Genomic DNA, 15,845 nt, shown 5'->3' with positions numbered 1-15,845 from the left:
TTGAATTTAAATTCGCCTCTCATGTAGGAAGTGGCAACTATGTTTGACTGATTGACATAACTCCAATGGGGAGGAATTCTGTCAATAACAGTAATAAATATATGTGAACAGGCGAACAGAAGACCTAGTGATGAAACCATAGCTGTTGGCTCGCCTCTCTGCTCCTAGTCACCTCTTGTGAACCAGGAAGCATTCAAGTCACATGTTCTCCTCAAGGAGAAATGCCTCATAAACAGGTATTAGAGGAGGAAAGCATTTCACCAAAGCCAGGTAGTCTTTACATAAAAGCAATACCAGGAAACTCTAAGCAGCTTTTTAATCTGTGGACAAGATAATTACTGAGACTGAGATGGTAATCATTATTCCCATTAAGAGAGTGATAAGCACAAAAATCAACTCAAAATGCTTTAAAGACTTAAAACATAAGACCACAAACTATAAACCACTTAGAAGAAAACATAGATTCTAACAACCTACAACATTCTATATTTTATCATTGGAAAAAATTCCATTAAGTAAGTATATTTAGAAATAAAAATGATCTTTAATGATATTTGTTTTCTGTTAATTGGATTATTTATTTATTTTAGAGCGAGAGAGAGCACGAGTTGGAGGGGGGAGAGGGAGAAGGAGGAGGCTCCCTGCAGAGCAAGGAGCCCAACGTGGGGCTGGATCCAAGGACCCCAGGATTATGACCCAATCCGAAGGCAGATGCCCAACCGACTGAGCCACCCAGGTGCTCCTGTAATTGGATTTTTATACATAGTTTATTTGTGGAAGAAAAATACTGACTAAAACTTATCCTGGTACTCTCTATCATACCTAACACTTACAGGGAAATTCATGTGGAGGATACACAGAAGTATCCTCCAAATAAGTGTTAATAGCCTTTCCAGTAGTCAAGTCATTACACAAGAATCTTTTAATCCTCCATTAACTCTCCCAGTTTCCTTCACCTCATCCTACATAGGGACTTTGACCAAAGAGACACCCTTCTGGCAGGGGAATTATGACAATGTTGATACTTTGGATGACAGCAATAAGACAGCCTTCTATTATTCTTTTCTTTCTCCTTCTCTTCCTCTCCTCCTGCTTTAAAAAAATTTTTTTTTCAGAGTAATTTTACCCACATTATAAACCAGGTAATTTTTACAATAATCATGTGAGGCAGGCAGTACAGGTATTAACTGTCCATATTTTTCAGCTGAGAAAACTAAAGCAGGCAAAGAGAGAGTGTACAAGGAACTGGCCTATAACACAGTTTCTTTGGCTGCAAGCACAAAATTTTCTCCAATTGAGAAGGAAAACTGGGCATACATGTAGACAGGAAAACCAGAGATCCTCAGACAGCCTCAGGAGCCACGCTGGAGATTCACTAGGCAAAGTGCCACTATGAGCACAAGGGAATATTTAGAGATGAAGTCATCTAGTCCATCACAGCCATTTTACTAAAGAGGAAACTTGCTTGCCCTCAGCAGCTAGAAAGTGTGAAAAAGAGTCTAGGATCTACAGGCAGGAGACCTGTGTTGTGGCCTCATTGTACCACTAACCTTAGCACCAACCTACCAAGCCATCAACCTGCAGACATTTGACTTGGATGTCCTACAAGAATTTCAAAACATGTCCAAAATATTTCTCTGTGTGTCCTCCCCCGTCAACCCCAACTCCTGTGGTGATCATCTCAATAAATGGCCCAGGACAGGATCTTAGCAATCATCCCTCTCCTTCTCTCCTTCATCTCCCATGTCCTCTCAGTTACCAAATTCTACTACAAATCTTTCAGGTCCATCTCTTCTTCCCCATTTCTTCTGCCACTGTCTCGGTTCAGGCCCTTACTATCCCTGGCCTGGGTTAGGTTACCACAGCTGTCTAACAGGTTTCCTGGCTCCCACTCTTGCCCTGTTTCAATCCAACTGCCACCCCGCCTGCCACCACAGAGAGCTTTCTAAACCAAAAAATTGTCACTGCTCTAATTATTATTAATCTGTTTTCCACCAACAATTGGATGAAGCCTAAAGTCCCAAGTAGGATGTCCTAATCTGTTTGTGATTTGGCCTCTGTCCTCTTCTCTCACTTCATCTTTCCCCACTCATAACTTCAGCCGAGCCCAAGTTTTACAGTTCCTCCAAGGTCACCTTTGGCTTTGACACTAATGGTTCACTCTTCCTGGAAGCCTCCCCCTTCCCCTGCCCATTGCCTGGCTAAAATTAACTCACCCTTCTAGACTCAGCTTAGGTTGGCATTTCTCCTGGCCACCCCTTTTATATGTTCCTTTGGTACTCCCGTGGCATCTTGTGCAAACGAAAGAGTCATTATTCATCCTGAACTATGTTTGCTCACACATCTGTGTCCCTTGCTAATAAACTCAGATGTGGGATGGCAGGGAGAGCATCCTATTCAGTGTTTAGAATTAAATATTCATCCAACAAATATTTGAGGACCTACTTTATGCCAGATATTGTAGATATGAGGGATATGGCAGTGAACAAAGCAAAGACACTCCTTGCTATTAAGTGGGAGGCGACATCGCAGATAAATGAACACATAAATAAGCAAGAGAATAGGAGAGTGAAAAGTGCTTTACAGAGAATTAAAATAAGCCACGTGGTAATGAAAGCGACTGGATGGTTCCTTTCGATGGGTATGTCAGGGAATGCCAATGAACCGGTATTGAGAAAAACATTCCAGGAGGGAGGACTACCAGTACAAAAGAACCAAAGGTGGCCATGTGGATGTAAAGCGTGGAAAAGTTGTGAAGATGGGGTCAGAGCAGACAGGGACCATACTATATGAACTTTGTAGGCCAGAGTAGAGTTTTGATTTTGTGCTAAGTGCGATGGGGAGTGACATGATCTGATTTATATCTAGGGCTGGTATGTGGATAATGGGCCTCCCGGAGTCTTAAACAGATGTTTGGAGGAGAGAAACATCTGGATACAGAGGTCGCAGCAGTTTGGGACCCAGTGGACGTATTTGGGATATACGTGTGAGTGACCGGAACCTGTCGGTGGGCAGATGAATTAAGGCTCAGCGCACGCAGAGTTTGGGCCCGGATGCCCGGGTCGGTACTGGAGTACAGAACAGGCGCACGGTGACTCCTAGGAGGAAGAGGGGTATGGAAAAAGTTACTTTGGGCACCCCTCCCCCCATCCCCGGACTCTGGGGAGAGTTCGGGTCAGGCAGCTGGAAAGAGAAAGAGACACGCCCAGACCCACATTCCTCCGCCTGCCAACGCCGGGACCGGAGAGCACCGAGAAACAGCCCGACTCGCGGCGCGCGCGGACCCAGACTCCACGTGCCCCGCGCGGGGGTTTCCGCGTCCTCTGGGCGGAGCCGGAAGAGGAAGTCGGCGCTGCAGTGGCGGCCCCAACAGTAGCGGCCGCCCGTGCCTACCTCTGCCGTCCGCGCCCGTCCGGCCCGGCCACGGAGGCAGCGCCGCGGCGGGACCCGGAGCCTGTGCCCGCCGAGAAGCGCCGCGCCGCCGGGCGCCCAGCAGTTCGATGGGGCCGCAGCGGCCGTTTCGTACGGCCGCGACCGCCCTGCTCTGGGGCTTCCTGCTCCCGCTGGTAAGGGGGACGGCCGGGAGCTCGGGCCTCCCCGGGGCGGGGCCGGGGCTCCCAGCCCCTTCTCCTCCCCACCCCCGGGCGACTCCTTTGCCAGCGCCTTGGCGGCCTGCCTCTTTCCCATTTCTCCATTTCTTTCCAGCCTCCCCTTCTTCGCCCCCTTTCCTCCTGTCTTCCCACCCCACCCCCATTCCCGTCCTTTGAAGTCCTCGAAATACCCACCCCCGAGCAAGCTCTTCTGCGGAGCCCCTCTTGCTACTTTGACCTTGAGGATTCGCTATAGTTTTTCACGGTTCCGGGCATTTTAAATTGACCTTAGTTTTATCGTCTACCCTTTCTTACATCATTTTGATCTCTTTCACTCTCCAGAAGAAGAAAAAAATTACACGTGTCCCCGGGATGTTTAGAGGTTCAAAGATTGCACTTTATTGCTCGAATGCAGATTTTTTTTTTTTTGGCTTCCTCCTCTAGTTCCTGCTTCCCCGTAGGGCGCATTCGATTCTTTGTGTGTGGGGGGGGGAGGGTGTGGGTAATAGTAATAACATGATAATTTTTTAAAAGACACATCAAAGTGTATTATCTTTGTGGTTTTCAGTTCTCCGTCTAGTTTAATGGGGAGGGGAGTCGGTTAAGTAACAGTAACAAATAATGGGTTCACAGATGTGTTTTCATAATTAGGAAAAGTAATAATGTTTTAAAATTCAACATCAGTGGGGCATCTGGGTGGCTCAGTCGGTTGAGCGTCTGCCTTCAGCTCAGGTCTTGATCTCAGGATGGGCTCCCTGCTGAGCGGGGAGTCTGCTTTCTCCCTCAGCCTCTTCCCCGGCTTGTGCTCCCTCTCGCTCTTTCTCTTGCTCACTCTCAAGTAAATAAATAAAATCTTTTTAAAAAATTCAACATCAAGCAAACGGAGCTTCAGCGAATGGTTAGGACCACCGTGTTCGGTGTTTGAGTTTTTATTTCTCGGAAATTTGACTTAGGGAGTTTGAGGTCAGAAACTTGTGAGCTCTGTCTACGGGGAATTGATATGGTGTATGTATGCCTCTCTGGTTCTTTCCATTAGATATGTAACTTCTCTGAAAGTATATTTTGCATTCTCTGCTATTTAAAGGTTTACTGTTATTGAGTATATTTAATATGAGTGTCTTTAACATTTATTAAGAAACCAAAATCAAAATCTAAAATGGATAAGCGCCTTTGGTGTGCTCCTAACTTTGTTAGGCAGCATTAGGAACATGAATGAGATAGTGCATCTAAAAATTGCTTTTGTGGGGTGGCGGGGAAGTACAATATAAAGAGAACAACAAAGGCACAGTGTTAGTCTTAATCTTTGAACTGTAGTTTACCACTACAATATGTCTAAAGGATAACAATTGAGGTGGTATGTAAATACACATGAAACTATAACCTAGATAGATAGATAGATATATGAATATATCCTATATATCACATTCCCACTAATTTTTTGCCAGCACAGTAACTAATTTAATATATCAACTGCTGATAACTCACATTGAAATTATAATCAAAAGCTCTGAACCGCCTTGCTAAAAAATGTGAGCAGAGTGGGATTTCAGGGGCTTCACAAATCTAAAGGTCGTCCCTGTTCTAAATTGTAGCTAGCCTATATCTCCCACAGTGTAGATTTTATTCTTTTTATATTGCATGTTTATATTTTGTTGTATCTCACTGTACTGATTTTTGGGAGGATCTTCTCAGGGCTGTTGTGGGACTCTAACATTTTTTTCCTCTGCAGATACTTAGTGTGCATCTATTATATGCTAGGCACTGTGCCGATGAGCATGAATAGAGTGACAAGATCTTTTTGAGTTGTAAAGATCATTTTCAGTGCCAACCACTCTTACTGATTTCCTGTTGTTGATTTCTCAGGGGTTTGTTTTCTTCTTGACCCATCCTGAAATGATCTCTTTCCTTTTCTGAGGACCTCAAAGCTGGTGCACCTTTCCTCGGCAGGAGCACTCTCTCTCCTTTCTGCTTACTTACTGGATACCTGCTTCCTTTCCTCCAGCACTATCTGAAGTCTTTTGGATTTTTTTTTTTTTTGTCTTTTTACCATTTTTCTCCCTGAAGCCCTTGCTTATTCTTCTTCCTTAATCTTACAGCTCTAGGTGGCCTGTGTTCATTTGAATGAATGATGGCAGTTTAATCATTTCTTTCTCCTCTCTGGGCTCTTGAAGCTGGCGCTGCTACCAGCTTTCCCTTTAGTTATGTAAGGACAAGGCCAGTATCCTCATCTAGAAGCAGCAAATAGTCTCCAGAAACCACTGCCACATCTTTGTAGAACAGGAAGAGGATTGAGTATTGGAAAGGCCCTTCAGCATCACGTAGCCTACCCTCTTCATCTTGTCCCCCTCACATCAGCGTGACCTATTAAACTCAAGCTACAGTACATCTGGCTGTCTTGATTTCTAAGCCCATTAAACATTTAAGTCTAGAAATAAGAGTGTGTGCCAGGTGGTTAGTTCTCTCTTGGCCCTGCCATGATTCCATCTCACAGTCCTTCCCCAGTCCAGCCCCCATCCCTAGCCACGACCGTTAGGCCTTTATTTCATAGTAGTGTTTGGACCCAGTCAAAGAATTATGTTTCAAAGAAAATGAGTAAAGTTTAGCCTGGATCGGTTTTCTAAAATTGCTTCAAAGTTCTCTGGAGAATCCTGAATCTTTCCCATAATGTTTTTACCAAAGTTCTGTTCATGTTTTCTTTACTTCAAAGAATTTGACATGTTACATAGCCACATCTTGAACTTATTACAGTGAAGTGATAATCAGGATCCCCAGCAGAGAAATCTCTTGCTGAAATCTGCATTCCTTTGGTATACTACACCAACTCAAAAGAATCTTCTTTAATTCCTTCTCTTTTGCACTCCTCTCTCATTCCTTTGGGGAAAGAAGGTATGTTCTGCTACCCAAGCTATCAGGGCCATGCTGAGCTACTGTGTTGTAGACTGAATTGTGTCTCCCCAAAATCATATGTTGAAGCCCTGACCCCCAGTGTTAGTGTTTGGAAAGAGGGCCTCTAGGAGATAAGTAGGTTTAGAGAGGTCAGAGGAAAGATCCCTTGTGATGGATTGGTGCCTTATAAGAAAAGACACCAAAGAGCTTGTTCTCTCTCCCCTAATACCCGCGCCCCCTCCCCCCCACCATGTGATGACACAGTGAGAAAGTGTCTATCTACAAGCCAAAAAGAAAACTCTTACCAGAAACCAACCATGCTGGTACCTTTATCTTGGACTTCTAGTTTTTAGAACTGTGAGAAAATAAATTTCTGTTTTAAGCTAACCACTGTTTGGTATTTTGTTGTGGCAGCCCAAGCTGACTAAGGCAGATTTGGGTACCAGGAGTGCAGTGCTGCAATAGCTAATACCTAAACATGTGGTAGCAGCTTTGTAACTGGGTAGAGGCCAGAAGCAGCTTGAGGTGCATGCCAGAAATATGGACATTAAGGACAATTCTGGTGAAGTCTCAGAAATGAGGAACATATTATTAGAAACTGAAGGAAGGGCAATCCTTATTATAAAATGGCAAAAAACTTGGCTGAACTGTGATGTAGTGTTTTGTAGAAGGAAGAATTGTGAGCAATGCAATTAGATACTTAGCTGAGGAGATTTCTAAGCAAAGTGTTGATGGAGCAGTGTGAATCCTCCTGACTGCTTAAAGTGTAAATGGAGAGAGAATAATTAAAGATAGAATTGTTAAGGAAAAAAGAACTAGAATTTGAAGATTTGGAAAATTCTTAGCCTCTCCATATTGCAAAAACTGAGGAAGCTTGTTCTGAAAAGAACATTAAGTATGTGGCTGGAAAACCATCTGATAAAGAGTTTACAGGATTTTCTAGCAGAAATACTGCCAGTTTGAACTGTAGGGGACAGAGATGTGGCAAAATGAAAAAAGGCTTTTGGACTTCTTGGATTTGACAGGTGGGATAATGGAGCTGTGTGGCTGTGAACATGGATTATTCATCAAGAAGGAGGAGAAATGACCCCAAAGGCAAATCAGAGATGATCAGGCCACTGCCTCAATTTCAGCAGGCCTTATGTGTCTGCTAGGAGCCTTGGGGGACTCAGTGGGCTTGACTTCCAGTGGGCCTAGAAGATGGGACATTGAACCAAAAAGGATTATTCTTGATCCTTAAGACCTAATGGAATTTGTTTTGCTAGGTTTTAGACTTGCTTGGGTACTGTCACCACTTAACTTCCTTCTGATTCCACCCCCTTTTTTTTTTTAAGGTGGGGGGGCGAAGGACAGAAGAGGGGGAGAGAGAGAGAGAGAATCTTAAGCAGGCTCCATGCCCAGCACAGAGCCCAACTCTTTTTTTTTTTTTTTAAGATTTTATTTATTTGACAGAGAGAGACACAGTGAAAGAGGGAACACAAGCAGGGGGAGTGGGAGAGAGAGAAGCAGGCCTCCTGCAGAGCAGGGAGCCCGATGCGGGGCTCGATCCAAGGACCTTGGGATCATGACCTGAGCCTAAGGCAGACGCTTAATGGCTGAACTACCCAGGCGCCCCAGAGCCCAATTCTTTGATCTTCAGTCTCAGGACCCTGAGATCGTGACCTGAGTGGAAATCAAGAGTCGGATGCTTAACCAACTGAGCCACGCAGGCGCCCCTCTCTTTTGGAATGCAAATGTCTACCCTGTGCCTGTCCTGCCATTATATTTTGGAAGCATATAACTTAATCTGGTTCCTCAGGTTCATAGCTGGAGAGGAATTTTGCCTCAGAATGAACTGTAACTTGAGTTTCACCCATATTTGACTTAGATGATACTGGATGAAACTTTGGACTTTAGAATTGATGCTGGGGGCGCCTGGGTGGCTCAGTCATTAAGTGTCTGCCTTTGGCTCAGGTCATGGTCCCAGGGTCTTGGGATCGGGCCCCACATCGGGCTCCCTGCTCGGCGGGAAGCCTGCTTCTCCCTCTCCCACTCCCCCTGCTTGTGTGCCCCCTCTCACTGTCTCTCTTTGTCAAATAAATAAAATATTAAAAAAAAAAAGAATTGATGCTGGAATAACTTCATAAGCTTTTGGGGGCTGTTGGGATGAAATGAGTGTATTTTGTGTGTGAGAAGGAAATGAATTTGGGGGCCCAGGGGCAAAATGCTGTGGACTGAATTGTGTGCCCTCAAATTCTTAGGTTGAAGCCCTAACCCCCAGTGTGACGGTATTTGGAGATTGGCCTTTGGGAGATAATTAGGTTTAGATGAGGTCACCAGCATGGGGCCCTTATGATGGGATTGTTGCCTTGTTCTCTTTCCCAACCCTGTGAAGACACAGTGAGAAAGCAGCCATCTACAAGCTAGGAAAAATCCCTTACCAGAAATCAGTAAGGACAAGTGTGCTGGCACCTTGATCTTGAACTTCTGTGTTCCAGACTCTGAGAAAAAAATTTCCTGTTGTTTAAGCCACCCAGTCTGTGGTATATTGTTACAACAGCCCAATATTAGACATGCTGGTTTTGTCACATTCCTTCCTTAACTTTTAGATTCTTCGGGTTTTTTTTTTTTTTTAACCTTCTCTAGCCTACCTCTGAGGATTCTGCATCCCATAGTCTGCTTTATCAGTCACTGATGGCTGTGCTATATCTCCTTCCCAAAATGTAACCTATATCTCCTCTCAAAATAATCCTGAGAAGGTTCAAGAAGATTATGACTTGTCCTAGATCATACAGAAAGGCATGAAAAAGAGGACTAGAACCCAGGGTTTCTAGACATTCCTTGCTATTTTTCCACTGAGTTGTACAATAATGTTTTCTTGTGAATCGAGAATACGTCAGAAGACAAATTGGATAAATTTGTGAATTTATTTATTCATAAGAGAAGGGTTTAAAGATAGAAGTCATGTATGTTATATATTTGATAACTTTTTGGTTAAAAATCACCTGAAATTGGGTCTGTTTACAAAACTCTAGGCCATAAAGTCTCCAGGTATAGATCCTTACTCCCAAGATGCTAAAATTTTGTTAAAAATTTCATTGTTTCTAGGTCAGAATTTGCCAAACATCACTATGCATTGTGATCTTATATCAACTTTTTATGCATTTATATTGCCTGGCCTTGTAGTCATTTGAATTTGTGAATTCTAGTGTAAATCATAAATTCTGTAACAGTTGAGAGATTACTTAGGGAGAACCAAGAAGAAGGGTAGATCTAGGTAACTAGTAAAATAGGAGCCCCATGAAGGGGAAACTCTACCAGACTCATTCTCTGCTGTCTCCCCTAGGGTCTCATAGACTGCAGAATACTGAATAAATGAATGTCTCCTCCCCACACCCTAATACCTCTTCGCTTGTATGATACATATCCCCAGATTCTCTAAGCGCAAGGATAATGCTGGCTCGACTTTTCCCATGGCCCACAGACTCCTCTGATTCCCTGTAAATACCTTTTTGATGCCTTAGCACCCGCTGAGCCACTAATTAAGTAGTTAAGATTACACTTAATCTTTATGGGTCTGGGTCTAGTCACTTTCAGTGCATCATTTCTATAAACCTTGAATCCTGGAGATAGGAGTAGAAACAATGCAGGTTGTTGATTATATAACTTATTAGGGAGGAAACAGGCGTAGAAAATATATAATAGTGAATGATCAGAAAGTTAACTTACGCCTAACTTTGGAATGTCATTCACAACACACAACCCCAACTCTGTCTTTGCTGTAGAGGCCCCTTTCTACTCTTACTGTATTGCTATTAACTGTGTAGCTGTGTAAAGAGAAAGATGTTTATAAAGACAGGGATACCTTCTACATTGCTATGATGTAAGGGTGCTGGGGAAGGTGACTATTGCTGCTGTTGTACTTACCATTCAGTGATTACATTGCAACTTTATATCTTCCGGTTTAGGAATATAGTGTCTTTTTATTTTTTTATTTTTTTATTTTTTTTTAAAGATTTTATTTATTCATTTGAGAGAGAGAATGAGGTAGAGAGAGAGCATGAGAGGGGAAAGGGTCAGAGGGAGAAGCAGACTTCCTGCTGAGCAGGGAGCCCGATGTGGGACTCGATCCCGGGACTCCAGGATCATGACCTGAGCCGAAGGCAGTCACTTAACCAACTGAGCCACCCAGGCGCCCCTATAGTGTCTTTTTAATTGCTAGTTTTCATTATGGATAAATTCTGTTTATTAACAAAATTGACCCATAAGCCCCAGCTCTTGTATTTGGTGTCTAAAAACACAAATAATTTAACCTGTAGATTTTATGAAGAAAGATTGCCAGGGGGTTAATTGGAGAGAGAATCACAGTCAAATTCATATATTGCCCCTTGAAACTGAAGGATGTTGTATATCTAATGGATAACAATACAAATAACATGAACCTGGTTTAATTGACAGACTGTGGAGGGGGTGGGGGAAGCGGGGACCCAGGGATGCATATACTGAAGAGTTTTGAAGGAACTCCTGGGTGAATGGAGCTACTTGCCAAAAATATGAATATTGGCTATACCAGCAGACTGCAGGTACAGTGTGACTCACCTCTTGAGAAAATTCCTAGGAGGACCCCGGTAATGTCTAGAAGACTTTTGAGTTTCACCACTATTCATGATGAAGTCTATAACCATGTACTCTGTGGACCAGTATCAGAGCATTACCTGGAAGCCTGTTCCAAATGCATGATCATAAGCTCCACCTAAGAGCTGCTGGATCAGAATCTGCATTTTAACAAGAACGTTAAAGTTCAAGAAGCACTGATCTATAATAATGGGTAAGAAATTGCTGTACAGAGTATTGAGCATAATCTCCAGGAAAAAAGAAGAACCATGCTTGACGAATCTGTTGAGGCTGTTGAAGGGAATTAAATACACACATGGGAAAAGGTTAACATTGCGTTGTTCAGAGTTCTACTTGATCAGGTGAAAATGGGCCAAGATACAGAGTTCTGACAGACACAAAGGGTGGCATGGATACAGGGTAGGGGGTAGTATGGTAGATAACATTTTTAGCTAGAGAATTGTTGTTTTCAAAAGGAATATGTGAAGACTCAGATTTGGAAAAGAAATCTGCTAGAAGATACCATTTGAAGAGGAAAAAAGGGTAGACAAACCAAACCTGTGAACCAGGGTGAAAGAGGAATCCTTGAACTGTGCTATTAGGTTGGACAGAAGTAGAGCAGGCCTGTTGTCACTAGGTTAACATTGGGCTTGGTGAGTCAGCATCAGGAGGCTGTTGGAACAGAAGCCTGGAATTCAAATGTCCAGGAAGATGAGCGTGTCCAGCATGGATGGACTCCCAAGAGACAGGGACATGAAGGTCAGTGCAAGGCTGACTCCCTGTAAGTATACTGACAAAGTAAAGCTCCTGTACATGTCCCTTTGTTTATGGTCTGACTGGTCTGAGAAAATGGGGAGATAGTACATGTGCAGGTGTGGGAGTATAATATACATCGTTGCAGTTGTTCCTTTTTTAGACGTTTGGTATTCATTTGACACCTGTCATACCGAAAGCTGTTTAGGAGAAAAGTGAGCAAAGGAATAGGTAACTGTAACATTAAGATAGACTTACACACCAATATTTTGGGTTTGAAAAGATGATGATGGGGAATATGATTGAAGTCAAGTGATCTAGATAAAGTAAATTGGGAACTGTGTGTGAGCAACAGACATCCCATGAAGTTTTATGGAGGTAAATTGGAGGCACAAAAGGAAGTACTACTTCATACCATGGACTAGTCAACTTGTTTATCTTGTGTGTGAGGATCAAGGATCAAGTAAGATGTGAATATGAAGGCACTGGTATAAAACTGCTGATTTGATGGTCCTGGAGAAAGCTTGATACCACAGTCCATACTTGTAGGACCTGGAGTGAAGAGGGAAGAGGTGGGGTGAGCAGTAAGGAGACGTCCTTGGAAAAGAAATTCCATGAAGCTCTAGAGACCTAGAATTGGGGGTATTTAGAAGAGTATAGGGAAATGATGTGGGAGGAACTAAGTGGGTATTAGAGGAATTTGAGTGGTGGTAGGAGACCCATACCAGTATCGCAGAAGAGGGAGTGAACAGCTAATGCGGAGATGCATGCAACCAATATAAAACTGGAGGGTGCTGGTTGGGCACTAAGAGTTGCTTGGGGATGAAACTGCAGGAAGGAATTTGAAATGATAGAATTGAAAGACGGCTGGTCTAGGTTTTGGAGAGCTCAGTTTTAATCTTGGCCCCTGAGACCACTTCATTTTGATCATTTTGGACCTGTTAGAGGTATGAAATGAAGGGCCTAGAGTATTATCCCTAAATCCCTTTAAGCCCTTGATACTAAGCTTTTTACTAAGAGAATATTTTCATTACTGACTGAAAATGCAAACATAATTTTTAAAGGTTGACTAAAGTCATGGAAGACCAGACCACAGTTAACCAACTGTGAATTCAGTTGTTTTGCGTATCTCTAACTTCGAAGATGTGAAGGAAGATATCCTGCCCTTCCATCAAATGATCTTTGTCAAATGATCTAAGGCTGGCATGTGGGCAGACCATAAGCCTCACCTAATTTGATGTTTGTAATGCTTGAAGGGACACTGAGTTTCAAGCCTTTTTCTTTATGCTTCCCTACTAATTGACCCACAGTAATGCGGTTTCCACTACTCTGTTCTCTTAGAGCCTTTTTACTCAAGGTGTGGTCCATATACCAGCAGCATCAGCATCACCTGGGAGCTAGTTAAAAATGCAGAATCTCACACTCCACCCAGACCTATTGAGTCAAAATCTGCATTTTAATATGATTGCTACCTGATTTGTATGCACGATAAATCTTGAGAAGCTCTGTTCCTGTCGCTGTGGTTCTCAAATTCTAACAAGTAACACAATCTCCAGAAGGGCTTGTAAAAATAAACTGCCTGGGGGTTTCTGATTCAGTAGATCTGGAATAGGGCCCAAGAATTTGCATTTCTAACACCATAAGAACTACCAAAGTTTTTATTAGAGACTCTGACTTTAATCACATTCCGTTTCTGATTATTTCAGGTTTGTTTTTAATCTTCCTAGTAAGACTATAATTTCTTGTGTAGTGTTTCTTTGGGGGAAGGCAGGTTTATTGAGATATAATTTGCATAGTATGCAGTTTACCTATTTGAAGTGTACAATGCAGTGGCTTTTAGTGTATTCACAGATCTGTGCAACCATTAACACGTCCATTTTAAAACACATATCACCTCAGAAAGAAGCAAGTAGGTGGAACACAGGATATTTACAGCAGTGAAACTATTCCTTATTCCACAGGCTGCTGTGATGGTGGATACATGTCAGAATGTATAGAATGTATAACACCAAGAGTGAATCCTAAATATAAACTATGGGCTGAGGGTAGTAATGATCAGTGTATGTTCACTTATTGTAACAGGTGTACCCTTCTGGGGCAGATGTTGATAATGGGGGAGGCTGTACATGCGTGTGGCAGGGGGTACATGGGTAAAGAAAGAAACCCACATCCTTTAACTATCACCTCATATCCCCATATCCCACCAAACCCTAAGCAACCAATTATCATCTCATTTCTTGTGCATGACACAAGTACTTGGCAGGTTGCTAGGTGTCTTATTAATAATTAATGATAATGGTTACCATTTACTAAGAGCTTAATACATACAGATAATTGCATTACCTAACTTAATCTTCATGACAACTCTGTCAAAGCTGAGGATGTTGAAGCTTAAAACAGGTTAAATGACTTGGAACACGGGCAGTATATGGTGAAACCGCCATTCTGTCCCAGGTCTCTAACTCCAAAGCTCATGATATCTATTGTTAATAAACTAAATTTTTGAAGCTATACAATCTCCATAAGAAATTTACTAAGATATTTTAAAATGTAGTGGAGATGCTGAAATTGTTTAGGTATGGTAGTTTGCTCATGAAATTTGTGGCATGTTTCACATTGAATACTAACTATTCTACAGTTGTGTATGGTTTCTACTTTTTTATACTAATCTTCCATTAAAATTTATGTTTTGCCTTCGTAATTCCAGTATCAATGAGTTTTGCTTTTATCAGTGCTGAATTTTCTTCCATTGTAGGGAAGATTATAATCCCTTTATAGCAATAAATCTTCCCTTTTTGAGTATCTTTGTACTTCCTTGAACATTTAAGCTTTTTAAAAATCCCTTAGTTTTTGTAATTTTAAAAGTAACACTGAATATTATATATTGTGTAAAAGAAAGTAGTGTATATGTGTCAGTATGGAAAATCTAATATGTAAATTTAGAAATGTATAGAAAAGCTACAGAGCAGTATAGTTTGACCTCATGTGTAAAACTATACATATTTGAGATACGTATCCCTGTATTCATGTATATGTATATATATTCATATATATTCAATATATGTGGATAGTGTCTGGAAAGATGACAGAAACTCCTAAGTTAAGAGTGTGACTGAGAACCAGGATAAGAGGAGAGGGACTTTACACCTCTCTGTTTTGTTTGAATGTTTTTCCTTTTTAGTTTCTCCAGTCTTTTCACACTATCCACCTTTGCCTTTGTTTCTCTTTCTCTCTTTTTTTTTAAAGATTTTATTTATTTATTTGACAGAGAGAGACACAGCGAGAGAGGGAACACAAGCAGGGGGAGTGGGAGAGGGAGAAGCAGGCTTCCGGCCGAGCAGGGAGCCCGATGCAGGGCTCGATCCCAGGACCCTGGGACCATGACCTGAGCCGAAGGCAGATGCTTAATGACTGAGCCACTCAGGCACCCCATCTTTCTCTCTTTTTTTTAAATAGCTGGTGTGTCTCTCTCCACATCTTCAAGCTCACATAAATGTACAGATACACATAGGGAACTTGGTGGGGGGGGTCACTTTTTTTTTTTTTTTTTTAATAAAAATCGGGATACATTGGGTTGCCTAAGTCAGTGGAGCATGTGACTGTTGGTCTCTGGGTGGTGAGTTCAGGCCCCACATTGGCATGGAGCTTACCTAAAACAAAAAATAGGGCTACACTATAAATACCTCTCTGGAACTTGCTTTTCTCACTGTGGACATCTGTTCCTACAGATGGATCTAGTTCTTTCTTTTTAATAGCTGTGTACTATGCATATCATAATGTAATGGGCTCCTTATTAGTGAAAGTTGTTGACTTTATTTTTTCTGTAACATGATATTGTGACTATCCTTATACATTTTTCTTCGTGCATTTCTTTTTTTTAATTGTGTCATTAACAATGTTATATTAGTTTCAAGTATATAATTATTCAACATTTCTCTACACTGCTCAGTGCTCATCAGAATAAGTATACTCTTACTCCCCTTTATTTCACCCATCCCCCTACCCTTGACAACCACCAGTTCT

The 15,845-nt window shown here is 42.1% G+C and overlaps 1 protein-coding gene and 1 long non-coding RNA gene across 5 annotated transcripts in view; one reads left to right on the top strand and one right to left on the bottom strand.

The window, feature by feature from the left end:
- The window catches only part of LOC141369998 (uncharacterized), a 105,264-nt gene extending 101,827 nt beyond the window's left edge, over positions 1-3,437 (bottom strand). Inside the window, exon 1 of the long non-coding RNA XR_012373623.1 lies at positions 3,394-3,437. This is a non-coding gene — a long non-coding RNA (uncharacterized lncRNA). The remainder of the gene's footprint in view (positions 1-3,393) is intronic.
- Positions 1-15,845, top strand: part of SPPL2A (signal peptide peptidase like 2A) — a 155,757-nt gene that overhangs the window by 101,960 nt on the left and 37,952 nt on the right. For 2 of the 4 annotated variants that reach the window (XM_025883713.2, XM_025883712.2), the window contains exon 1: positions 3,336-3,566. The exons of 1 other annotated variant lie outside the window; for it this stretch is intronic. Coding sequence is in view for 2 of the 3 variants with exons in the window: in XM_025883712.2 (XP_025739497.1) it covers positions 3,501-3,566 (66 nt within the window). In the remaining variant the exon portion in view is untranslated. Of the gene's footprint in view, positions 1-3,236; positions 3,567-15,845 lie in introns of those variants that run through there. One more of the 4 variants, XM_073876985.1, reaches the window with a different exon arrangement.

This window comes from Callorhinus ursinus, unplaced genomic scaffold (genome assembly GCF_003265705.2).
Source record: "Callorhinus ursinus isolate GAN/ISIS: 27379988/994484 unplaced genomic scaffold, GSC_fseal_2.0 scaffold25, whole genome shotgun sequence".
Classification (NCBI taxonomy): Eukaryota; Metazoa; Chordata; class Mammalia; order Carnivora; family Otariidae; genus Callorhinus; species Callorhinus ursinus.
The sequence above is the reverse complement of the archived record's forward strand: the minus strand, read 5'-3'. Positions and strand labels throughout refer to the sequence as shown.